Source organism: Sapajus apella, unplaced genomic scaffold (genome assembly GCF_009761245.1).
Source record: "Sapajus apella isolate SASKATOON/1434 unplaced genomic scaffold, GSC_monkey_1.0 scaffold54, whole genome shotgun sequence".
In the NCBI taxonomy this organism is placed as follows: Eukaryota; Metazoa; Chordata; class Mammalia; order Primates; family Cebidae; genus Sapajus; species Sapajus apella.
In genome coordinates this window covers 10,338,535-10,364,229 of record NW_022436994.1, presented here as the reverse complement: position 1 = coordinate 10,364,229, position 25,695 = coordinate 10,338,535, and the positions used below count along the sequence as shown (strand labels likewise).

At 56.1% G+C, this 25,695-nt stretch overlaps 2 protein-coding genes across 3 annotated transcripts; one reads left to right on the top strand and one right to left on the bottom strand.

Annotated features, from left to right (window-relative positions):
• Positions 1–987: 987 nt before the first annotated feature.
• On the top strand, positions 988–11,062 carry AEBP1 (AE binding protein 1). 2 transcript variants are annotated; one of them, XM_032244371.1, is made up of 21 exons: positions 988–1,624; positions 3,256–3,597; positions 4,141–4,200; positions 4,294–4,365; positions 4,472–4,600; positions 4,676–4,753; positions 5,522–5,599; positions 5,731–5,808; positions 5,909–5,962; positions 6,590–6,699; positions 6,782–6,921; positions 7,267–7,351; positions 7,455–7,599; positions 7,693–7,778; positions 8,071–8,194; positions 8,494–8,690; positions 8,781–8,960; positions 9,198–9,549; positions 9,631–9,770; positions 9,901–10,000; positions 10,174–11,062. In XM_032244371.1, the coding sequence occupies exons 1-21, from the start codon at positions 1,372–1,374 to the stop codon at positions 10,761–10,763; spliced, it is 3,393 nt and encodes a 1,130-aa protein (XP_032100262.1). In that variant the 5' UTR covers positions 988–1,371; the 3' UTR covers positions 10,764–11,062. The 2 variants fall into 2 exon arrangements, with proteins under 2 accessions (XP_032100262.1, XP_032100263.1); XM_032244372.1 differs by lacking the exon at positions 4,141–4,200.
• Positions 11,063–11,179: 117 nt separating this feature from the next.
• Positions 11,180–19,538, bottom strand: POLD2 (DNA polymerase delta 2, accessory subunit). Its single transcript, XM_032244373.1, is given in 12 exon segments — positions 11,180–11,438; positions 11,793–11,894; positions 12,260–12,387; positions 12,604–12,761; positions 12,919–12,999; positions 13,309–13,507; positions 13,624–13,738; positions 14,111–14,234; positions 14,432–14,553; positions 17,818–18,070; positions 18,072–18,094; positions 19,490–19,538. Coding segments are annotated over 12 exon segments (1,515 nt in total). The 3' UTR covers positions 11,180–11,277.
• Between the last annotated feature and the right edge of the window lie 6,157 nt (positions 19,539–25,695).

The following is a 25,695-nucleotide window of genomic DNA, read 5'->3' as shown; positions in this document are numbered from 1 at the left end:
GTCGAGGCGGGCAGATTATCTGAGGTCAGGAGTTTGAGACCAGCCTGGCCAACATGGTGAAACCCTGTCTCTACTTTAAAAATCCAAAAATTAGCCAGGTGTGGTGGCATGTGCCTGTAATCCCAGCAACTCAGGAGGCTGAGGCAGTAGAATCGCTTGAACCTGGGAGGTGGAGGTTGCGGTAAGCAGAGATCATGCCACTGCACTTCAGCCGGCTCAACAAGAGTGAAACTCCGTCTCAAAAAAAAAGGGGGGGTGGATTCTGGTAAGAAGAAGGTGAGAAATAGCTATTTGTCCACTCTGGGACCCGGAGAGGAGGGATGACATGCCCTTACATGGGATTCCTACCCCTGGCAGGGCAGCTGGCTGCTCTGAGGGCAGTTTTGCACCTGCCTTCTGGCTGGAAAGTGAGTTCCCACCCTGTGGTCCCTCCCTGGGGCCCAGCACAGGGCCTGGCCCTACACAGACCTGAAGAGGTTGGTAGGACGACTGAATGAATTGTCCCTGGGTGCAGTAGGGCCCACGGGCAGAGGCTCCAGGTCCTGGGAAGGACGGGGTGGCCTTTCTGTGGCCCTCAGAATTGGGAGAGGTCTCAGAGGCCTGACACTGAGGCTTTCCGTCCAGGGTTCCTGGTCACCCGCGGCGGGCTCAGCGCCCGGTGGTCTTAGGGTCCCGCCTTAAGGGCGGTGCCTAGGGCAGAGGGAGGAGGGACGTCGGCCCCTTCAGACTTGCACTCCAGGCCCTTCCCACTAGCTTTTCTTCCCTGAGGCCCTCTATCTTCCCAGTCGCCCCCGCCCCCTGCCCCTCTGTGCTAGGCGCAAGTCTCCGGGCTTGGGACGCTCGCCTCCCGCAGTCCCGGCTTGGGACGCTCGCCTCCCGCAGTTCGCGCTTTGGACGGTGCCAGGCGCGCGGCACCCTCCTGCCTGCCCCGCCCCTCGCCCCCCGCCCCCCCGCAGCCCCTCCGTCCACTCCTGGCTCCTCCTCCTCCTCCTCCTCCCCGGGGGTGGGGAGCCGGCTCCGGAAGCCCCGGCGCCCCCGCCCCGGCCCCCGCCAACGCTTTGGAGACGGCTGTCAGCGCGGGAGTGCGCCACGCGGGGCCTGAGCGCCTATTAGCCGCCAGGGTCTCGGAGAGCCCCGACCACCCCTGGGCCCCGCCGGCCTCGGAGCCCCCCAGCACTCTTTCCCGGGTCCTCTCGCCCACCCTAATCCACTCTTCCGCCCTTTCCCGGATTCCCTCGCTCACCCCATCCTCCCTCCCGCCCCTTCCTGGATTCCCTCGCCCGCCTCGATCCCCTCTCCGCCTTTTCCCGGAGCCCCTAGAACCCCTGACCCCCCGCGCCCTCTCCGGAGCCCCCCGCGCGTGCCGCGGCCATGGCGGCCGTGCGTGGGGCGCCCCTGCTCGGTTGCCTCCTGGCGTTGCTGGCCCTGTGCCCCGGAGGGCGCCCGCAGACAGTGCTGACCGACGATGAGATCGAGGAGTTCCTCGAGGGCTTCCTGTCAGAGCTCCCGCCTGAGCCCCGGGAGGACGACGTGGAGGCCCCGCCGCCTCCGGAGCCTACCCCGCGGGTCCGAAAAGCCCAGGCAGGGGGCAAGCCAGGGGCGCGGCCGGGGGCGGCTGTAGAAGGTAAGAGCCCGGGGCAGGGCGGGGGCGTGGGGGCTGGTATCACAGGTGGGAACAGGGTGACTCGGCAGTGTCTGGCCACTCCCCAGTCTGCCGCGGGGAAGAATGGCTGGCTTTACTAATGCGCACGCGAGCCCAGATGCCTGGCGGGACCCTGTGCCAGGACGAGGTCAGTGCTGGCCTGGAGGCACATCCAGCATCTGGCAGCAGGGCTGCTTTTGGGGGCCGGTGGCTCCAGGGCTGGCGCTGTGGTTGCACAGGTCCCTCATCCCCAGTCCTCCAGTACCTGACAGGGACTAGGCTTGAGCCACAGGGGACTGTGCCGTCTGTGTCATCCCTGCCATACTAATGGGACCACTCTGCCTGTTGGTGGCACAGCTTCAGGTCGTCCCTCCCTCCTGCCTTTGCCCTCCTACTCCAGGAGGACTCAGGCCGGTAAGAAGGTTGTTGAAGACCCGTTTTCCCACAGGGCTTCCAGGTGGTGGTGAGCAGTGGATGGTCCTGCATGAGTATGGGAATTAGATGAGGTGATGCATCACTGAAGCATTTAGCCCATGGCCTCTTACATAATCAGTAGCTAGTAAATCTTAGCTGTTTTCATCGTGGCCCTCTGGAAGGTGGCAGAGGGTCTTGTGATTCCTCTCTCCCAGGAGATTCCAAGGCACCATCCAACATTCCTGATGTCAGCAGCCCCTCCCCTGCCACCCCAGCTCTAGATCTTTCCTGGCTGCTCCCCACACCCTGGGCTCCCTGTGCCCCTCCTGCCTCTGGCTCTCCTTCCAGGCTTGCTCTCCTGGCTCTGGGGCACCACTCCAGCAGCCCTGAGTCCCCTGGCTCTCTGCATTTGGTAGCTTTCCTGTGTTTCTGCCAAACTTCCCTCATGCTCCCCACCTCTCATCAGGTTCTCGAGCACTTGCAGCTCCTGCTTAGGGTCCCTAGAGGATTCCCATGGGGAATCCTCAACCCAGCTCCCTCTTCTTCTCCCAGACTCTGAAATGAGTAGCCACAAGCTCCCTACCTGTCCTTTCAAAAGTCCTCTGTGTGGTCCTGGAACCCCCCAGGACTCCCTATCCTTCCAACCAATTCCAAACCCCTTATTTCTCGGAGGGGGACCAGTTCCTCTTCTTTGGGCTTCAGTACTCACCAAATATCCCTTTCCTTTGAAGTTTTCTTGCCCCGTAGGAGACCCAAGGAAGGTCCTGGGCCCATGTCCTTTCCTTTGTATGGCAGTTGGCAGGGATGACCAGGTGCTCCTCCAGGCCTGGATGGCTCAGTCACCTCTCTGCCCCTTCTGTGCTCAGCACAGAACAGTGGAGGAATGGATAGTAAGGAGCCCCTGTTGAGGTTTTGGCAGGTGGGGGGAGTGGTGAGGGCCTGCCCCTGGGAACTGGGCACCCTATGCTCAGTCTTTAGATAGGTTGAGATGGGTTCCCACAGTCCCAGATGTGCAGACAGAAAGCCCAGGTCCAGATTGCAGTTTGCCACTTGGGCAAGTGACTTAACCACTCAGTTTGCTGATCCTCACCGGGAACTGATAAGAGTCCCTGTGCCCGGGTTGTGGGCATCTGGAGAGGGGCCCCTTGGGTGTACAGAGCTGGCTCTATTCATTTGACGGGAGTCTGCATCTTGGACAGTGCCTCCGGAAAAGACCAAAGACAAAGGGAAGAAAGGCAAGAAAGACAAAGGCCCCAAGGTGCCCAAGCTGTCCCTGGAGGGGTCCCCCAAGTCACCCAAAAAGGGGAAGGAGAAGCCACCCAAGGCCACCAAGAAGCCAAAGGAGAAGCCGCCTAAGGCCACCAAGAAGCCCAAGGAGAAGCCACCCAAGGCCACCAAGAAGCCCAAGGAGAAGCCACCCAAGGCCACCAAGAAACCCCTGTCAGGGAAGAGTCCCCCTACTCTGGCTCCCTCTGAAACCCTGGAGTGGCCACTGCCCTCACCCCCCAGCCCTGGCCCTGAAGAACTACCCCAGGAGGGAGGTTTGTGCCCGGCTTCTCTGGGGTGATGGAGCTCTGACCGCCTGCTCGGTGGAGGCAGAGGGTGGGAGGCAGTTTTCTGGGGCCCTGCTTCCTATAGGCCTTCAGCTCCCGGCTGGATGGGACCTTGCTTTTGCTGTGAATTTCTCAATTTGATTGGTGGGTTCCCTTAGTACTGTAGCCTTTCCTGGGTAAGGAGAGGGCTTGGCAGCCTTGTGGTGGGACCTCTGTCCCCCAGGCCCCTGCCCAGATATCCCTGGGCTCTGAGTCTGTGGAGTTCCCTTCTGCCTTCTGCTGGGGGTGGCTTTGCGGCAGGGCCTCTAGCAGCACAGTGTGCTCCCCAGAAGGGGGGCTCTGCTTTCTGTCCCCATGGGATGGCAGCAGAGAGCTGAAGGTCAGGGGAGCTCAGGCCTCCTTGGAGTGAGCTCAGCCTCAGGAGGGTGGCTGCAGGCTCTGTGGGCTTCACGGGTGGCTGGTGGCCTGAGGCTCCCAAGGTGGTCAGAGCAGGCCTCCCGCCCACCCGCTTCTGGAACTCCTGTGTTGCAGGGGGGCCCCTCCCAAATAACTGGCAGGGTCCAGGAGAGGAGGCACGGGAGCACCAGCCTGGTGAGTGGCCGTGGTCCGCCCGGCTGGACTGAGGGCTTCCCCAGAGTGGGCCTGGGTGGGGTTGTCAGGCAGCTACCAGCGCTTTCCCCTCAGAGCCGGAGGAGGAGACTGAGCTGCCCACCCTGGACTACAATGAGCAGATCGAGAGGGAGGACTATGAGGACTGTGAGTAGGCCCTGCCAGCCCCACCTGCGTCGGACCCTGGTCTGGGGGACCCGCTGATGGGCCCATCCCAGCCTTGGGCCCCACTCAGAGCCCGCCTCCCCCTCAGTTGAGTACATTCGGCGCCAGAAGCGGCCCAGGCCACCCCCAAGCAGAAGGAGGAGGCCCGAGCGGGTCTGGCCAGAGCCCCCTGAGGAGAAGGCCCTGGCCCCAGCCCCGGCCCCAGAGGAGAAGACTGGTAGGATGGGGGGCAGGGGTGGGGTGCCGCAGACATGGGCGCTCTGGCTCCCTCCTAACCTTCCTGCCTCCCCAGAGCCGCCTGTGAAGCCTTTGCTGCCCCCGCTGCCCCCCGACTATGGGGATGGCTATGTGATTCCCAACTACGATGACAGTGAGTATCCAGAATCCTAGAGTCCGAGGGACGTGGGTGGGTGGGGCTCGGGGCTGGCTCACCCACCTTGCAACCCCACCTGTGCCCACGGTCACCTTGCTGCCCCCACTGCCCACTGGGTGCCCAGGCCAGCCATTGCCCTGTCTCCTCTGCCCTCAGGCTAGTCTTTCCTTGGCTGTGGCCGCCGCTGTGGTGTCCCTAGGCATGCACTCTGCCCTGTCACGCATGTGGGCTCCAGCCCTCCCAGTCCTGTGCTCTAGTTGGCTTCCTGCGAGCTCTTGGCCACCGCCCCACTCTCCTCAGGGAGCCCGAGGAATGTTGCCTCCCTCTCTCATGCCCCTGTGCCCCTGGAGCCCTTAGGTTTCCTCTTCCCCTGGGCGGCAGCCTGTGTATCTCCATTTCCCTGCCCCTGGGTCCCCATCAGTGCTTCCAATGTCCCCCCACCTCACCCCCAGCCCGCAACCCCAGGCACAGGTGCCAATTGCCCCTCCAAGCCTTTCCCATGCCCTGGGCCTCGAGTCCTCCTTTCCTCAGGCCAGATCCTCCTGGGAGGCCGGGCTGGTGACTTCAGCAGGGTCTTGCTCAGCTGCCCCCTGAGCTCAGGCTGCTCCTGACTCCTGCAGGACCCTCTCTCCCCACTTGGCTGTCCCCCACCTCCCGTCTTCCTCCCCTGTGTTGTGGTCCTGCCCTGCTGAGCTCCTGTGGACGCAGGAGCTGAGGCCCCGCAGCAGGGTCAGGGCGGCCTCAGCCGGCTCTCCCTCCCTGCAGTGGACTATTACTTTGGGCCGCCTCCGCCCCAGAAGCCCGATGCTGAGCGCCAGACGGACGAAGAGAAGGAGAAGCTGAGTGAGTGGGACCAAGGACTGCCCGCATGAGGACTGCCCTGAAAGGCCACCTGGGGCCTGCCTGACCCACCCTATGTGGCCCCTGAAGCCCGGAGCCAGGCTGACAGGCCCCTCCTACTTTGCACCTTCCAGAGAAACCCAAAAAAGAGGACGGCAGCCCCAAGGAGGAGACCGACAAGTGGGCAGTGGAGAAGGGCAAGGACCACAAAGGTGTGTGGCTGGGCTCGGGGCCTGGTCCCTGTGGGGCAGCAACTGGACTCCCGATTGCCTCCTGGCCCTTAGTGCCATGTCCTCCCTTCATTGTCCCTAGAGCCCCATAAGGGTGAGGAGGTGGAGGAGGAGTGGATGCCGACGGAGAAAGTCAGTAAGTGGGGGACCCAGGGGTATGGGGGTGTGGGGCCACAGGATGGGGGTGCTGGGATAAGTGACTGGCCCAAGGCCACAAACAGGACCCAGACCAAACTTCCTACTCTTAGATTCTTGGGACTCAGAGGGGAGGACCCCAGGCTGGCCTGCTTCAGGAGGGTGGCAACTCCCTAGGTCCCTAGTGGCTGGGTGTGGTAGGGGGAGGACTGGGGCCTTGGTGGGGAGTGAGGACCCCAGGTACCTTCACAGGTGTCTCTGCAGGGCTATTGTGCAGAAGGTCGCCATCTGGATGACATCTGTGGCCGGCCCTGGGGCAGCTCTACCTGTGATTTCACATGTGCCCCATGTCCCCCGACAGCTGGGCATGGTAGCCCATTTTCCAGATGCAGCAGTTGAGGCCCAGGGAGGGGAAGCACAGGCTGGAATCAGAAGCAGCTCCTTGCCTGGGTTTGAGTCGATTCCAGGTGGGCTGGTACAGGGCACCAGGGAGCCACCGGCCCACCATAGCTGCCCTCTGACTGGTGCCCCTGATGTGCTGGTAGTAGGCTCTGCACTCTTTGGTTCTGGGTTTGATGGAGAGAAGGATGGTGCTAGTGAGATACCAGTCTGGGGTACGTGTCCTTAGAGTGTCCCCCCATTGGGATGGAGTCACACCGTATCGAGGACAACCAGATCCGAGCCTCCTCCATGCTGCGCCACGGCCTGGGGGCACAGCGCGGCCGGCTCAACATGCAGGTGGGCACTGGGATGGGCCCATCTCCCAGTTGGGACAAGGGACTCCTCCGCCCATGCTCAGCCTCCTCTGTCCCCTGGACAGGCCGGTGCCACCGAGGATGACTACTATGATGGTGCATGGTGTGCTGAGGACGATGCCAGGACCCAGTGGATCGAGGTGGACACCAGGAGGACTACCCGGTTCACAGGCATCATCACCCAGGGCCGAGACTCCAGCATCCAGTGCGTGGCCAGGCTCATGGGCAGTCGGCAGGGGCAGGTGGCTCCACAGGCATGGCTCTGTGTTCCAGTGGGCCCTTGAGCCAGCCAAAGAAGGCCAGAAAGATCAGTGAGGGGCTGACCCTGCCCATCCTCACTCTTCAGCCATGGCCAGTCAGCCCCTGTGTCATGATGAGCACATGAGTTTAGGGACAGATCACCTGCCCACGGCCATGTGATGGCCATAGGACCCAGGCTCGACACTTGGGCCATGCGCCACAGCCTTGCTAGCTCTTAAATTCTTGGGGGTTAGAAGAGGGAGGCTCAGGCCGCCTGAGGGCCTTGCTCTGACCACTGTCCACTCCACAGTGATGACTTTGTGACCACCTTTTTTGTGGGCTTCAGCAACGACAGCCAGACGTGGGTGATGTACACCAACGGCTATGAGGAAATGGTGGGCACCACACACAGGCTCTCGGCTCCGCTCCTATTGTCTGGGCGGGGGGTGGGCTCTCAGAGGGCCTGGCAGTACCGCTCTGAGGCCTGCCTCTCCCCAGACCTTTCATGGGAACGTGGACAAGGACACACCCGTGCTGAGTGAGCTCCCGGAGCCAGTGGTGGCTCGTTTCATCCGTATCTACCCACTCACCTGGAATGGCAGCCTATGCATGCGCCTGGAGGTGCTGGGGTGCCCTGTGGCCCGTGAGTGTGGGAGCTGGCAGGGACTCGGAGGGGAGGTGGGGTGTTAGGGTGCCAGCTGGCACCTGGCTAAAGACAACCCTGCCTCCCTTGCAGCTGTCTACAGCTACTACGCACAGAATGAGGTGGTGGCCACCGACGACCTGGATTTCCGACACCACAGCTACAAGGACATGCGCCAGGTTGGGAGTGGCTGTCTCGGGGCTGGGGTGGGACCTGTCTGTGACTGACAGGGGAATGTGCGCCTGGTGCTTCTGTCACTGGGCCCAGTCCCTGCTGGTTCCAGGGATGTTGACTGTCCCTCACTTTAGGAAGGAGACCAGCACCTGGGGGCTGCCTGAGGGCAGCTGGGGTTGCCCGAAGGGGTCATGGCTCTCCATCACCATAGAGTGGACCCTGACAGTGGAAGGGGTCTGGTCAGTGGGGGAGGGGGGGATTGTGTGATCGATTCCATGTCCTCCCCCTCTGCCCCAGCTCATGAAGTTGGTGAACGAGGAGTGCCCCACCATCACCCGAACTTACAGCCTGGGCAAGAGCTCACGAGGCCTCAAGATCTATGCTATGGAGATCTCAGACAACCCTGGGGAGCATGAACTGGGTGAGGGTCTGTGGGGGCATTATTCTGCCCTGGAGGCATGTCCCGAGTGCTGCTCAGGAGAGGGCTCAGCTTCACCTCCCACATGGGATGGAGGCACTACAGCTGGCCTGCGCTGCTAACGTGCAGAGCTCACTGACTCCTGCCTGTTCTGGAGCCTCTTTGGGGATTCTGGCCTGTCTTGTAGGGCCCTAGAGCCCCAGTTGTCCTCCAGACCCTCGGTGTGAAGTGGGTCTGAGTCCTTCCTCAGCTGACCTGGGCCTCGGGAGACTGAGTGCTTGCTGAGGCTCCTGCCCTTGCAGGGGAACCCGAGTTCCGCTACACTGCTGGGATCCATGGCAACGAAGTGCTGGGCCGAGAGCTGCTGCTGCTGCTCATGCAGTACCTGTGCCGCGAGTACCGCGATGGGAACCCACGTGTGCGTAGCCTGGTGCAGGACACACGCATCCACCTGGTGCCCTCGCTGAACCCTGATGGCTACGAGGTGGCAGCGCAAATGGTGGGTTGAGGGGTGAGGCTGGCCAGGGGCCAGGCCGCCAGGACTTGTGGGGGTGGGGTGGCCCATGCCTACTCTGCTGGTTCCCCACAGGGCTCAGAGTTTGGGAACTGGGCACTGGGACTGTGGACGGAGGAGGGCTTTGACATCTTTGAAGACTTCCCGGATCTCAACTCTGTGCTCTGGGGAGCTGAGGAGAGGAAATGGGTCCCCTACCGGGTCCCCAACAATAACTTGCCCATCCCTGAACGCTACCTTTCACCAGACGCCACGGTGAGGCTGCCGCCGGGCTGACAGAGCAGAAGGGAGCAGCCGGACCCTGGGGTCCTGGTGTTCTGGGCTTGGGGGTCGGGTTAGTGGTGCCTGAGCTCCAGACGCTGAGGCTCTGGGGGTTGGGGAACAGGGGAGTGTGCAAGTACTGGTGTGACGCTTCCTGGAGAATGACTGGGCCAGGTGGGGCATGGTGGCCAGAGGCTGCAGCCTTGGTCTCACACGGGCTGGCCACCCCAGGTATCCACGGAGGTCCGGGCCATCATTGCCTGGATGGAGAAGAACCCCTTCGTGCTGGGAGCAAATCTGAACGGCGGCGAGCGGCTAGTATCCTATCCCTACGACATGGCCCGCACTCCTACCCAGGAGCAGCTGCTGGCCGCAGCCATGGCAGCCGCCCGGGGGGAGGATGAGGACGAGGTCTCTGAGGCCCAGGAGACCCCAGACCATGCCGTCTTCCGCTGGCTCGCCATCTCCTTCGCCTCCGCCCACCTCACCTTGACAGAGCCCTACCGCGGAGGCTGCCAAGCCCAGGACTACACCAGCGGCATGGGCATCGTTAACGGGGCCAAGTGGAACCCCCGGTCGGGGAGTGAGTCAGCCTGGGAGGGGCTGTGGGCGGGGCCTGCCCCGGAGAGGGGCTGACTCTGGGTCTGTGTTTGCTCCCGGCCAGCTATCAATGACTTCAGTTACCTGCATACTAACTGCCTGGAGCTCTCCTTCTACCTGGGCTGTGACAAGTTCCCCCATGAGAGTGAGCTGCCCCGCGAGTGGGAGAACAACAAGGAGGCGCTGCTTACCTTCATGGAGCAGGTGAGGCGGCCGGGGCAGCGCCTGGGGAGAGGAGGGCTCACGGCCCTGCACAGGCCCTGGACGGGCGGGAGGAAGCAGCGGACCACATTGGATCTTCCTGAGGCCCAACAGCCCTCACCTGCTTCCCCAGGTGCACCGCGGCATTAAGGGGGTGGTGACGGATGAGCAAGGCATCCCCATTGCCAACGCCACCATCTCCGTGAGTGGCATTAATCACGGCGTGAAGACAGGTACTTAGTGTGCACACCTTTACCCCCACTTCCTGAGGGAGGACCCTACGGGGGGGGGGGGGGCCTGGGGTGGGACTCAGAGGGGGAGGGCGGGGCCTGGGGGCAGGACTGAGTGGGAGGGTGGGGGCCTGGGAAGGGCGCTTTGGAGCACCCGGCTCGTCCTCCCTCTGCAGCCAGTGGTGGCGATTACTGGCGAATCTTGAATCCGGGTGAGTACCGCGTGACAGCCCACGCAGAGGGCTACACCCCAAGCGCCAAGACCTGCAATGTTGACTATGACATTGGGGCCACTCAGTGCAACTTCATCCTGGCTCGCTCCAACTGGAAGCGTATCAGGGAGATCATGGCCATGAACGGGAACCGGCCCATCCCACGCATAGACCCATCGCGTCCTATGACTCCCCAGCAGCGACGCCTGCAGCAGAGGCGCCTACAGCACCGGCTGCGGCTTCGGGCACAGATGCGGCTGCGGCGCCTCAACGCCACCACCACCCTAGGCCCCCACACTGTGCCCACCACGCTGCCCCCTGCCCCTGCCACCACCCTGAGCACTACCATGGAGCCCTGGGGTGTTGTACCCCCAACTACCGCTGGCTGGGAGGAGTGGGAGACTGAGACCTACACAGAGGTGGTGACAGAGTTTGGGACTGAGGTGGAGCCCGAGTTTGAGGAAGAAGAGGAAGAAGAGGAGGAGATGGCCACTGGTCAGGCATTCCCCTTCACAACAGTGGAGACCTACACAGTGAACTTTGGGGACTTCTGAGATCAGGATCCCACTAAGGCCCCATCAGCCCATCTCCAGCTACAGCAGCAGCACTTCGCAAGCCTGCTGACCATAGTCACATCACCCATTAGCACACAGAAGGCCCTGGTGTGGACACTGCAGGAAGGGCTGGTCCTACCCTTCGAGGGGGTGCAAAGATGACCAGGACCTAAGAGCCAGAGGCTTTGTGGAGGCTCCTGCTCCACCTGCCAGTCTCATGAGAGATGGGGTTGCTGCAGTGTTGGAGTGGGGGCAGGGGAGGGAGCCAAAGTCACTAGAATAAAACAAGCTCATGGCACAGACTGCTCACATTCTGAGGGCTCCGGGAGGGGGAGGACGAGGGAGATTGGCCTATGGGTACAGAGGCTATGGTCACTGTGGACACCCCATACCCAGAGTGCCCAGGGGCTCAAGGCTTGCATCAGCAAGTGCTCAGGCTTTATTTACAATGCAGACACTGTGGGGAATGAACAGCCTCCATCTGGGCCTCTCTGGTCAAAACCAACTTTTTGAGTCAGGGGCCCAGTCCCAGGCCTCCCAGGTCATCATCCTCTGCCCCAAAGCCCGAGAAGCTGATGGGCTGGCAGGCCAGGCTGCGCAGGTTCACGAGGCAGGCGGTCTGCGTGGCACTGAAGTCAGGGACGGTCACCAACAGCACTTTCTGGTTCTCAGGACCTGCAAAGAAGCCACATAGGACCCACTGTAGGTTTCAAGTAAGTCCTGCCTTAAAGAGAAGCTGCCAGAAATAAACAGGAGTCCCCACTGGCACGCAGTGGGGTGGTGACAATAGGAGACCAGAGGCCAGCCCTGAGAAGCACACAGGCTGGGAGCCGTTCCAGCCCCTGCCCAGCTGGCCAGGCAGCTTGGCTCCCACAGTGACACGATGGCTGTGCAGCAGACCTCGGCTGTCCATCCCACAGGGGCCAGGGGGACTCCACAATGCAGGTTTTCCTTTGTGAACCTTGTCCCCACGTGAGAGCAAGTCCTTCATGACAATTCAGGCTTGGGTCCCCAGAAGACAAAAATTACCTCGGATGATTTTGGAGCCAAAGCTGGGGGTGCTGCCACAAAAGTAGACATGTGGGCACTCTGCGAAGATGAATGGGTCGGTTTTGTAGAAGGGGTAACAACCTAGAGGAGAGGGCCAGCTCTGAGGAGGGTTCCAGCCTCAGCATGAGTACCCCGCACAGGATGTGGGGCCACAGCCCACCCTCCCACTGCAGGCCAGTAGCAGACCCCCAGGGTGACAACAGGAGCACCTGCAGACATTGCCACAACAGCTTGGCCCTGCTATTGCTACCCATTGGGGTGGGCAGCCCATGGTCATAGAATTAAGATTCCAGAATAGCTTTCAGAGCAGGCACCAAGTCTCTGAACTTGTCGTCAGTTCTCAGCAATACTGGCAAGTGCAAACCCACAAGGGGACCCTGTGCACTTTGGGGCCGTGCCAGGCCTCCTGGCCCCCTGCTTCCACCCCATGTGGCTGAGTGTGTTACCTAGAGTGTCAGGGGCTGTGGGGCTGATGTGACGGACCCGGAGGGTCCACTCCAGGATCTCCAAGTGATCCTCCATGCTGCTGTACCGGAAAATGTCACTCACATTCTGTCCTGAAGTCCCCAGGAATCTGCAAGGCAAAGCTCGGCTGACCCTTGGCTAAGGGTGCCACCCACAGTGTTCAGCCCAGAGCTCATCTGGTGATCCTGTGGGGGTGCCCCAGAGAGAAGGAACAGATGCCAGGTGGGCCTCTGCAGCCTTGTCACCTTCCTGGACCCTCCCTCCCCTCTTTGTGCCTCCTGAGGCAAAAGGCTAGGTGAGACTCAAGTATGGCTGTGCCAGCTACCTGACTCCATCAATGGTGGCCTGGTAGGGGTTGGTGACCAGCTGGAGTGTGGAGTAGGCAGTGGCCAGCGGGAACATGCAGGGGTGGAGGGGCTGCTGCGGGAGTGTGTAGTTGGTGGGATCAAACTCGCCTGGCATCACATCCACGGGCACTGAGGCCTGGAAAACACAGGGCAGGGAGAGCTCACAGGGCCCCAAAGGAGCCCCCCGCCCCAACTCCAGCCACTCCCCCTGCCTTCCTGCCTGCCTTCTGTTACCCAGTGGCAGCTTTGAAGACTGCAATCCCCATCACCCCTCCAGCCACCAGCTCACTCACGCTCAGCTGCAGGAGGATCTCATCTAGCATCTTCACAGCCTCCACGCTGGCTGCCTGGGTTTTCTTGGTGAGGTACTTGGCCTAGAATAGAAGCCCAGGAGACCATCAGGCCCAGGCAAGTCCCAGCCTCAGAGGAGAGCAGAGCACCACTAGCTGGAAGATGCAGGTGTCGTCCCATAGACCCTCACTCCCTTCTAGCTTCCCACCGCCCTCAGCAAGGGTCAGGGCACGAGGAGCCCTAGTGCAGGAGGCCCCAGGGTCATTGCAGGGTGCTTCCAACTGACCTGCAAGATCCCATAGGGTCCCTAACTTGTCATGGGGAAGGAGGGTCTTACAGGAGGCTCACAGGCTCCCGGGCTGGGGCTGAATGCAGCCAGGCGGGCTCCATACCTTGTTGATAGAATCTCTGCTCTGGGTGCTGTGGCTGAGGAGGTTGCCAGCGAGGATGACCCGGGAGACGTGGGCAGCACTGCACTGCTCCCCTTCGTCCCCAAGCTGCCCTGTCACCACGTCCACCAGCAGCTGGGTGCCCAGCAGGCTCTCGCCTCCACCTCCACCCAAGCCCAGGCCGGACACCAGCAGCACGAACCTACGGGAGAAGGGGGGTCCTCCAGGGTGCTGAGAAGGGAGGGAGCCCCTCCCAGGTGTGAATCAAAGATTCCACTGACCGTGAGCTGGTTCCGGCCCCCAAGAACCACTGCTCACCTATCTGTGTCAAGAGGGGGTGCGGGCTTCTGGGGCGCGAGGTCAGCAAAGCAATGGTCCTCGACCAGAAACTTCCCGTCATCTCTCACGGAGCCAAACACGGCCAGAACGGTCCCTGGGGAGCAGTGGCATCAGGCCTGAACGGGGAGCCCCAGGTGCTACCAATCCTTCCAGTCACCCCAATGGGCAAAACCAGTCAGTCCTCCACAGCCACACTGGTGAATTCTCACCTACGACTCCAGGATGCATGCCTGCTTCCTCGGGTCACTGCCTTTGGATGGAGGCGGGGAGACCCATCTCCCAGCCAGATCGCATCCACTCTGATGGCCTCCGACTGCCTGGAGCCTCAGATACCTCCTCAAGAACATATGCGTGCCCAGGCCACACGCCCCCAATGCCTCCCTGAGTCCCCACTCACATCATCTCTAACACATTCCTGCTGGGCTCTTCACCTGCATCACCCTCGCTCCCTCATTGGGCTACCTACCTGTAACCAACTTTGACACATCAATAGTGCCTTTTAGTTTGATACGCTGCAGTTCATCTTCCAAAACCAGCTCGTCATCTGGGTGGATGTATTTGCTCCGAGGAGGCTGGGGTAGCAGGTTGTGCTGGAATGCAGAAACAAGAGGTAGTCTTGGGGCTGGAGCCCAGCAAGGCTCTGGTGTTGGTGAGCTGGCACTGCAGCCCCCACCCCTCTGCAGCCCATCACCTCTGAACCTGCTTCCCCACCCCTCATCCCCTGGGAGGTGGTCTAGGGGAAGGCTGGGTCTGCCTGGCCGCTCCTCTGTGGGGTGCCCTGCCTCACCTCCTCGCTGATCTCCCGCAGGATAGAGGGCTGCAGCGGCATGGCTTTGAACAGAGTGCCCACCACACAGCACTTCTCCCCAGGCTGCAGCTCACACAGCTTCTTCACTCCCACTCCACTGCCTGGGACATGACGGGCACAGACTCAGAGATGGAGTGGCCCCCACCCTGACAGAGGCCACGGAGGCCCTGACCAGCCCTCCATGGGGGACCAGTAACAGGGCCCTGGCCCTTGCCAGGAGGAGAAAGCATCAAGGGCAGCGACCCCCTGGACTTCAGGATGACAGTAAAAGGTGAGTCAGCCACAGGAGACCAGGGACTCTGGGTGTGGTTGGGCCCTGGATGCCAAGTGTCCCTCATGAGGCACAGAGAGACAGACACACAGACAAGATGGAGTGTGAAGACAAGGCCAGGAACACCAGGGCGACCTCCAGATGCCGGAGGAGGCCAGGAAGGATCCTCCCCTCAGGTCTTCAAAAGGAGCCAATCCTACTGACATCTGGATTTCAACTTCTGGCCTCCGGCACTGCCAGAGGGTAAATGTCTGTTGTTTTAAGTCAGTGCTATGTTACAGTGGCCGCTAGAAATGAATACAAAGTATTGCTTCACTTATATACCTAAATTACAACACTGATTCTTAAAAAGAAGCATGCCAAGTCTCAACACAGCCCTGCCCTACAAATAACTGCCATTTTCTTTAAGACTTTAGATTTCTTCACCCCGCCCTCACCCCCACCAAAAAATGCTTCATCCCCCTTAGAGCAGAGATACTCAAAATGTAGACCTCAGATCCCTTCCACCCATTCCATTCCCTGTGGAGTTACGTGGCCTTGTTTACCCGGGGCACCTGGGCACCATCTTCCCCAGCCCCTTCCCGGGGAAGAGCAAGAACACATGGGAGGGGCTTGGCACTCTCAAGGAGAAAGGTATGGAGAGTCAGTGCGGGCGGGAGGGAGGAAAACAGGTCCCCGAAAAGCACACATCCAGGCCTGGAGGAAACACTGAGGAAGTGACGGGGTAACGCAGATGCCAGACCAGCCCCTCAGCCCAGCTGACTCCAGCACAGCCCCAGCCCCTGCGGCCTGGGAAGAACCAGGAACATTCCTCAAATCTATACCCTAGGGAGCAGACAGAGGTGAGTAACTCACAATAAGACAAGAAGGATGGCAGCAGCAGACAGCAATGCAACAGACCCCACATCCTCACCTAGCCCACTCATCTCCCCAAAGTGGCCTCAGCGCTATACATGTAACTCAGCCAACCCTGAAAACATGCTAGGAGTAGATATTATCATCCACTGATGCACAGAGAGATTAAGCAATGTGTCCACGGGCACATAGCTGGGATCCAAGTGTGTGCCCGAGTACTGGGCAGAATGACATCCCTGTAACCGATAGCAGGACACGCTTCCACCCAGGCAGTGTCCTGGCACCGAGATCAAAACCGGACACAAAGGCCAACACTTGCCCCCACCGAGCCCACTGGGTCTAGGCAGGAGAGCGACAATAGGCCCTAAACAAGTAACTCACCACTGTGACAAGTGCTGTGAACAAACGATGAGCTGAGGTAGAAAACGGAGGCCCTGGTCGGGCACAGTGGCTACGGGTGGCCTCTCAAAGAACATGACACTTCAGCTGACAGTGGGGCTGAGATGGGGCCATGGGAAGGCCAGGAAAAGAGTGTGCCAAGTGAAGGGAAAAGCCTACAGCAGGAAGGGCTGGGCAGGTTCGGGGACCAGGTGAGTGGAAAGACCAATTTGGAGAGACAGGCTGAGCTTCAGTGAGGTTGCGCAGACCACACGGAGAAGCCACGTGGAGGTGTTCAGGGTGATGGCCAGCATCGACCGCCAGGCCTGGGAGTGAGCACTACCGCTGCCCCGCCGCTATCAACACATTCATTGTGGCAGCTGTTTGGTTTCCTGACCGGTGTGTGGGCACAGTGAAATCGCTGTCGTCCAGCACTGTGGAGCTGTGTTGGCAGCTCCAAGAACTGGAAGAGAAATGTGCTACCAGAGGAGGTGCTGCCAGAAAGAATCTAGAAGGTGGCACTGACATTGCGCCCGAGTGGTAAGTGAGCTCTAAAAGGCCAAAGAAGGTGAAAACATCCTGATATGCTTTGGCTCTGTGTCCCCACCCACATCTCATCTAGAATTGTAATCCACGTGGTATTGATGGAGGGACCTGGTGGGAGGTATGTGATCGTCAGGGTGGATTTCCCCCATGCTGTTCCTGTGATGATGAGTTCTCATGCGATCTGATGGTTTAAAAACGTCTGGCAGGTCCCCTCGCTCTCTTTCCTGCTATCATTTAAACATGCCTTGTTTCCCCTTTGCCTCTGCCATGATTGTTAAGTTTCCTGAGGCCTCTCCAGCCATGTGGAACTGTGAGTCAATTAAACCTCTTTTCTTTGCAAATTACCCTGTCTCAGGTAGTTCTTTATAGCAGTATGAAAACGGACTAATACACATCCCTAATGAATTTCATGATCTAGCTAGATTTCTGGGCCCAGTGTTCTCCTGGCTGCCTATAATGAGAGTTGATCTAGGCTTGGTGCGAGATGAGATGGGCTTCCCAAAGCTGCCCAGGGGGTTCCAATGTACAACTAGGGCTGGGATCCACTATGCCTGGTACCAGGGCCAGTAAAAACAAGTAAGACAAGCTCTCACCTACAAAATTCTCAGTGTAAAAAGATAATAGGAGACGGATTTGAAAATTACCTGGAAAGCCACTCTTATTTAAGTGGTAGGAATGGGGGAATGCAGAATCACCCAAAACTCAAAGGGGGAGACAGGGGTCCCCACTTCACCATCAAGAATAATCCAACTGCAGGTGAGATCACCAAGGAAGAAATGGGGGCAAAGGACAAGGGTTGTGTTGGCCAGGCCCCTTTTTAGGAAAGACAGAGAGCCCAAGAGACAGGAAAATAATGGCCAGCAAATATGGGGCCAGGAAGAGAGGCAAACAGATGTGAGTGAACACAGGGGGTCCCCTCGAGAACAGAGAGTGCATTCTGACCAATCTTGGCTCCTGGTGCCTGGCACCAGGCTTGCCACACTGAGGGGCTCTCTGGCTACAGCACAGGCAGACACTTGAATAATCTGCACTGAAGATAGGAAAACCATTTTCCTCTGCCAGTGAAATAATCACCATCACTGCCAAACTAAGCCCTTATCTCCAACTAGCCTCTGAACTAAAATTAACTTCAAACCCACAAATTACTTAATTTAATTCTCGTTACTATCTTAAGAAGAAACTGAGGGAAAAAGAGATTCATTTTCCCAAGGTAACAGGAAGTGGGATAAATTAGAGAAATATTCCCATTCTCTTGCACAACATTTCTAAGTTCTGGGCTGGTGTGGGGGAAGCACCTTCCCAAACTCTTACTTACCCCAGCGCTGCTGGGCCCGGTTCTCCAGGAAGGGTCTCATTTGGATGAGGCGGGTGGCATAAATGTGGGCATACTGCCGGTTAAAGCTGCGCTCTCCTAGCCGGAAGGGTTGCGAGGAGTTGGTGTAGGTTGCCACTGACACACGAGCAAAGGTGGCATTGTTGGCTGATGGTGGGGACAGCAGAGTGTGGGCCCTCTGGGCAGCCTGCTCAGAAAACATGGCCACACTCCTGGCTTGCTTGGTCCACACAGCTTTCGCCCAGGCCAAGGAGGGTCACTGTGAAAACACAAAGGCATTCCTGCTGCCCCTGCCTATTTCCAAAGCAGCAGCTCTCCTGGTGTCTCAATGCACCCAAAGGGTACTGGGAAAAAGGGGGAACAGCTGTAGTTGACACCAGACATTGTGTCCACTTGGAAATTTATTCTGTCTGGATACCGATGTCTCACCCTGTAGCTGCCATCCAAAAAGAGAAAAGGAAACCTAGGAGTGTCTGTCCCACCTGGAGTTCTCCCGGAACCCCAGACTCAGGTGTCCTGTTCCATCTGGACAGGGTCTCAATCAAGTTCAGCGTGCCCTAAATGGAATTCCTGATCTGCCTCCATCCAGCTCTCCAGCACCTGCCTCATCTCCAGGCATGAGGCCTGCCTTATAAAATAAGCCTCCCATGAAATAATAACCCTATTACTAAGCAATAATACAACAAACTGAACCAAAACATAAATCAGTCACTGCTCTGCTCAAAACTCTCCAAAGTGTCCTCATTTCATTGACTTAAGCCCCAAGTCCTTACAACTGCCTATGAGATCTGCTCCACTGGTCCTCTCCCCTCCTGGTTCCCACTCCTTCACCTTGGGTCCCTCCCCACAGCAGGGGGCCTCCGAACTTTTGCTTGCCCCTCTCCCACATACCTATAGGGCTCACTTGCCCTTCTCCTTCAAGTTCTTACATCTTTACTCACATGTCACCTTGTGCCCTGCCCATCGGAGTTACAACTGCAACCCTCCTGGGTACTTCAATTGTCATTGTTTAAAGCATTTGCCTGCTAACAAACTGCATATTTTAAATGTGTTGACTGCCTGCTCCAACTAGACCATAAGCTCTAGAAAGGCTGAGATTTTTGTGTTTTATTCCTGGAGGAACTATCAGTGCCACCAGCCACCTGGGGCTACGAAATATAGGAGATAGGGTGAGTCCAACTGTGATGTTTGGGTTGGACACAACGGATTTCCGAGAACAGTATAAAGAATATCCCAATAATTTCTTAACATACAATTGAAATGACAATATGTTGGATATATTTATGGATTTACCCCAACTGATTTCTGTTTCTTTTTACTTTTTCGTACACTTACTAGAAAGCTAAAAAAATTCCGTGGCGGCTTGCAATCTATGTCCACGGGACGGCACTGGCCTGGGACATAGGCTCTGCACACGTGTCTAACGAGTGACTTGGAAGGAGCTTTTGGCTCGAACCTGTTTGATGGCGGCAGCAGCCAGGCCGCGCTGCTCCGGATGGGGCTGAGGGCGCCAGCTCAGCTGATGCCCCCAGCTCAGCTCCACGCGGTAGCTGCGGAACGTCCGCTGAGACACCAACCCACGGCTCCAGGACCCCGACCTCGCGGCCTGGAACCGGCACGCCTAGCTGACCCCGTTTCCCCGGACCCCACTCACCGCGCGGCGCGCCGCATCCCGCCAATCCCCGCGCGCCTTCCCCGCCCATCGCCGCAACTCGCCAATCCCCGCGCGCCTTTCCCGCCCATCGCCTCATCTCACCAATCGCTGCCCTCCCAGCCACGTCTGTCACCAGACGCCGCATCCCGCCGACCACCGTGCGCCCCGCCCCTGGACGCCCAGTGAGTACGGAGACACACCCTCGGTTTCCTCGGCATCGCGGGCCGGCGCTGCGGGTCTCGGGTTGGCTGCTGGGCGTGCGGGGTTGGGCTGACGGGAGGTGTCGGCCTCGGGTGGGCAGACTGCGTCACCCCTCCAGGGCCTGCCCAGAGAACCCTCCCGGTGGTCGCGCGCAGCGTCCCAGCTTTCCCCGCGGAGCCGCCCACTTGTAGCGATGGCTACCCGCGAGGAGGATCCTAACAGAAAGAAGGCCCAAGCCCGCAAACCGGCCGGGGAGAAGGGAGGGCGCGGGGACTCGGGGTATCTCCCGTCCTGCCAGCGTCTGCGCCCGGAAAACGCATGGGCGGTTTCGGGGTCCTCCCCAGCCTGCCCACAGCTGCACACCAGCTTCCAGCCCAACACTGCCCAATCTCCATTGTCATTGTCCCCGTTATTCATACTCGTTCTTAACACCACATCTTTCTGGGTGCTGCCCCCACTTTGGGAATGCTGTTTTTTCCATCTCCACTAGTTTATAGGATTCCTCACCCCACCAAGAGGCGCTTCCCCACTAAGTTTCCCGGGCTCCTGCTGCGCACTGATTCTCCCACGTGTCCTCTAGCGCTACTGTTTTGCTCCTTCCCTGGGCCAGCTTCCTAAGTCCAGGTCTTGTCTCCACAATGATGGATATTAACTCTCGTTAATTATTACTTAATATTTTAATTTTTTGTTTGTTTGTTTGAGGCAGCGTCTCTCTGTGGCCCAGGCTGGAGTGCAGTGTGCGATCTCGGCTCACTGCAGCCTCGAACTCTTCGGCTCCAGTGATTCTCCCGCCTCAGCCTCCCGAGTAGCTGGGACCACAGGCCCACACCACCACGCCTGGCTAATTTAAGTTTGTGTGTGTGTGTAGAGACAGGATCTCCCTATGGTGCCCAGGCTAGTCTGGAACTCCCGTGCCCAAGCAATCCTCCCACCTCAGCCTCCCAAAGTACTGGGATTATAGCCGTGAGCCACCCCGCCCAGCCTTATATTTGAATTTAAAATGTGATATTTCAATTTTTAAACACCTTTGCAACTGCTTTGAGGTTTTGACACATTAATTCGCCTGCTCCTCAAATAATCCTTTGGGTCGGACACAGTGGTCCAGGCTTGTAATCCCAACACTTTGGGGTTGCAGTGAGCTAAAATTACACCCTGCACTCCAGCCTGAGCGACAGAACCAGATGCTGTCTCAAAACAAGCAAATAAAAAACCTTTGAAGCATGAACTATTGTTATTTTCCCACTTTACACATGAGGGAATTGAAGCAAGGAGGGCAAGAGAGATCACATAGCTAGTAAGTAATAGCTGGGATTCACACAAAGACAGCAGGACTTCTGCTGGTAAGGTTGTGCTCTTCTGGGCCTTCACCTGAAACATTGTACAGGTATTGGGCAAGCAAATAATTTTACTTCTTCCATTCCAATTCAGATGGTTTTTATTTCTTTTTCTTAACTGATTACTCTGGCTAGAACTTCCTATACTGTGTTGAATAGAAGGGGTGAAAGTGGGCATCTCTGTCTTATTCCAGTTCTTTTTTTTTTTTTTTTAAATTTAAAAATTAAAAAAAAAATATTAGAGATGGGGTTTCACCATGTTGGCCAGGATGATCTCGATCTCTGGACCTCATGATCCGCCCACCTCGGCCTCCCAAAGTGCTGGGATTACAGGCGTGAGCCACCCCCAGCCTATTTCAGTTCTTAAAGGAGAAGCTTCCAGGCTTTCAGCATTGACTACGTTGTTAGCTGTGAGTTTTGGGATTTGGTGTATGGATTTTATTATTTGAGGTAGTTTCATTCTGTTCTTAGTTGGTTGAGCTTTTTCTTCTTTCAAAAGAGCGTTGAATTTTGTCAAATACTTTCTTGACATCAATTGAGATGCTCGTGTGTGTTTTTTTTTTTCTGTTAATGTAGTCTATTACATTTATTGATTTTATGTTGACACGTTCTAGCATTTCAGGAACAAATCCCATTGGGTGGAGTTACGAACCAAAATTACAGTAATACTAGCTTTTAGGCCGGGCGTGGTGGCTCACGCCTGTAATCCCAGCACTTTGGGAGGCTGAGGTGGGCGGATCACCTGAGGTCAGGAGTTCGAGACCAGCCTGACCAATATGGTCAAACCCCAACTTAAAAAAAAAATACTAGTTTTTATTGTATTCTCTTTTGTATAATTAATTATATTTTAATTGCTCCTGTATTTTCTTTTACCAGAGATCGTTATTTCTCTCATCCAAATACTAACCAGGCCCAGCTCAATCGTTATTTCTCTCATCCAAATACTAACCAGGCCCAGCTCTGCTTAGCTTCTGAGATTGGACATGTTCAGGGTAGTATGGCCATAGATGAGATCTTCATTCAGCTTTTTTTTTTTTTTTTTTTTTAGAAAGAGTCTCACTCTGTCCCCCAGGCTGGAGTGCAGTGTCACAATCTCAGCTCACTGCAACCTCCACAGGTTCAAGTGATTCTGTTGCCTCAGCTTCCTGAGTAGCTAGGATTATAGGCATGCACAACCACTCTAGGCTAATTTTTGTATTTTTAGTAGGGACAGGGTTTCATCATGTAGGCCAGGCTGGTCTCTAATTCCTCAGGTGATCTGCCAGCCTCAGCTTCCCAAAGTGTGGTGATTACAGGTGTGAGCCACCTTGCCTGGCCTCTTTATTCAGCTTTGAATCACTGTCTAGTATCCTTTCATTTCAACCTAAAAGGCTCTCTTACACTTCTTGCAGGGCAGGTCTAGTGGTAATGAACTTCCTCAGCTTTTGTTTATCTGGGAATGTCTTCATTTTCCACTTATTTTAAAAGAATGATTAAGTCAGATATAGGATTCTCAGCTGACAAGATTTATTTTTTTGTTTTAACACTTTGAATATATCAATCTACAGCCTTTTGGCCTTTGAGGTTTCTGATGAGATATCTGATAATCCTTTTTTTTTTTTAAGACAAAGTCACACTCTGTCACCCAGGCTGGAGTGCAGTGGTGGTGCAATCTCAGTTCACTGCAACCTCTGCCTCCCAGGTTCAAGCGGTTCTCCTGCCTCAGCCTCCCAAGTGGCTGGGATTACAGGCATGTGCCATCACGCCTGGCTAATCTTTGTATTTTTAGTAGAGATGGGTTTTTGCCATGTTGGCCAGGTTGGTCTCAAACTCCTGACCTCAAGTGATCCACTTGCCCTGGCCTCCCAAAGTGCTAAGATTACAGGTGTGAGCCACTGCGCCCAGCCAAGATATCTGATAATCTTTTTGAAGATCGCTTGTATGTGATGAGTCACTTTTCTCTTGCAGCTTTCAATATTGTCTCCTTGTCTCTGAGCTTTAGCAGTTTGATTATAATGAACCTCAGTATGAGTATCTTTGAGTTTATCCTACTTGGAGTTTGTCGAGCTTTTGAATGTTTATATTCATGCCATTCATCACAGTGAAAAGTTTTCAGGCATGATTTCTCCTACTAATCTCTCTTCACTGTCTTCCTGGAATTTCCACAATGGGTGTTAGTCCGCTTGATGGTGTCCCACAGGTCTCTTAGGCTCTATTTATTTTTCTTCCATCTTTTTCCTTTTTGTTCCTCAGATTTGGTAATTTCAATGCCCAGTCTTCAAGCTTGCTGATTCTTTTTTTAAATACATTTTATAATTATTTTATTTTACATAATTTTCTTTCTTTTTTTTTTTTTTAAAGAAAGGCAGACTGCCACATGCAGCGCCTCATTTGGATGTGTCTGGAGTCTTGGAAGCTTGACTACCCTACGTTCTCCTACAAATGGACCTTGAGAGCTTGTTTGGAGGTTCTAGCAGGGGAGCGCAGCTACTCGTATACCCTTGACCGAAGACCGGTCCTCCTCTATCGGGGATGGTCGTCATCTTCGACCGAGCGCGCAGCTTCGGGAGGGATGCACATGGAGCGGTGAGGGAGGAAGGGGACACCCGCCTAGCCAGCCAGATCAGCCGAATCAACCCTGGCGATCAATGGGGTGACAGATGTCGCAGCCAGATCGCCCTCACATCCCATAATTTTCTTTTTAAAAGATAGGGTTTTCTTCTATGTTGCTGAGGCTGGTTTCAGACTCCTGGACTCAAGCAGTCCTCCTGCCTCACCCCTGCAAAGTGCTGGGTTACAGGTATGAGCCACTATGCCTGGCCAAGTTTGCTTATGTCTGCCTTTGAAGCCCTCTAGGGATTTTTTTCGTTATAGTTATTGTATTCTTCAGCTTCATAATTTTTTTTTTTGCTACCAAAAAAAAAAAAAAAAAAACCCAAGAAATTTTCTGTCACTTTATTGGAATTTCCATTTGTTCATACATCATTTTCTTGACTTTGTTCATACACTTTAGCTCTTCAAGCATCTTTAAGATAGTTATTTTAAAGTATTGTCTGGTAAGTAGGCCATCTGATTTTCCTCTGGTATGGTTTCTGCTTATTTATTCTTTTTCCTTTGAGTGGGTCTTACTCACCTGTTTCTTTGTATGCCTTGTGATTTGTTGTTGTTGTTGTTGTTGAAAACTGGACATTTGCATCTCATGATGTGGAAACTCTGGAAATCAGGTGCTTCCCATTTCCCCAAGTTTGCTGGGTTTTTTGTTTTTGTTTTCCTTGTTTGTTTTAATTTTTTTTTTTAAATTTTTAGAGATAGCACCTTGCTCTGTTGCCCAGTCTGGAGTGATGTGTTGATTTTTTTTTTTTTTTTTTTTGATTATGAGAAATGTAGCTCAGGACACACGTGGGCATTAGACCAAGTTGGCGGCCATCCTTACATTGTGGGATGGTGTACATTACTCAAGACTGAGGCTTGAAATGACACGTGGGCCCTGAAGTTAGGCTAACCCAGCTGCAGTTCAGTAGTGGGTGAAGGGCAGGTGTATCATTTGGTTGTGACAAATGTAAATGAAACGCAGTTATCTATTAGATATCAGGAATGCACAGAAATGGTGGGAGTTTGGAGGATCAGGTTTTGGGGCAGATGGGAAATATGGTTGCTCTGGGGGCCAAGAAGCTGGAAGCACAGCAGTCACCTCCTATCTGAGATTCCCTGATCTGCATACCATTTCCCACTGCTCTTGGATGATGCACTCATGAAACAGAATCTGGAAGAGGTGGCCCAGCTGGCCAGACTTAGCTTGGGAGCCTGCTGCCTGTTGTGTTGCTGAGGGCCTGGGTTCCTATACCCCATAGGTTTGGTTACAGGAACTACCCTCCCACCAAACCCATACATAGTCTGAGAAAAGCAATTCCCCATGGGAATCAGTGCTATTAGGAAGGAGACAGATACTGGGCTGGTAACTGATCCCTATTCACTTTCAGGCACCATCCACATAGGATGGAAGCAGACAGCTGCAGGTCCCAGAGGCCAGGCTAGGGCAGCAGCTACAGTCTGTGGACAGCTTCCTGGAGGTGGCATAGATGAGGGCAAGGTGAGCTGACTCAGAGGCTGGGACCCTGGCAGGTGCCAGGTGGACCCAGACCAGGCAACAACAAGGGTCTGCTCTCTCTCTCTTTTTTTTTTTTTTTTTTTTGAGACCAAATTTTACTCTGTCACCTAGGCTAGAGTGCAATGGCATGATCTTGACTCACTGCAACCTCTGCCTCCTGGGTTCAAGCAATTCTCCCACCTCAGCCTCCCGAGTAGCTGGGGCTACAGGCGAGTGCCACCACACCCAGCTAATTTTTGTATTTTTTTTTTTTTTTTTTTTAGCAGAGACGGGGTTTCACTATGTGGGCCAAGCTGGTCTCGAACTCCTGACCTTGTGATCTGCCCGCCTGTCTCCCAAAGTGCTAGAATTACAGGTGTGAGCCACTGTGCCCAGCCTTAGTGGTCTACTCTCTAGAGCCTAGGTTGAGGTGGGTATGGGTCTTGATTATAAGCCACAGAAACCTACTGGATCCAACTCAAACATAAAGTTGGTTTCAATACAAGGATACATCCCTGTAGGACCCAAAGGCAGGAAGGTGGTCCTTTCCTGTCTTTCTTTTGGGCCCAGGGCCTGTGCCTCTGCTCTACACACTCTCTTGCCTC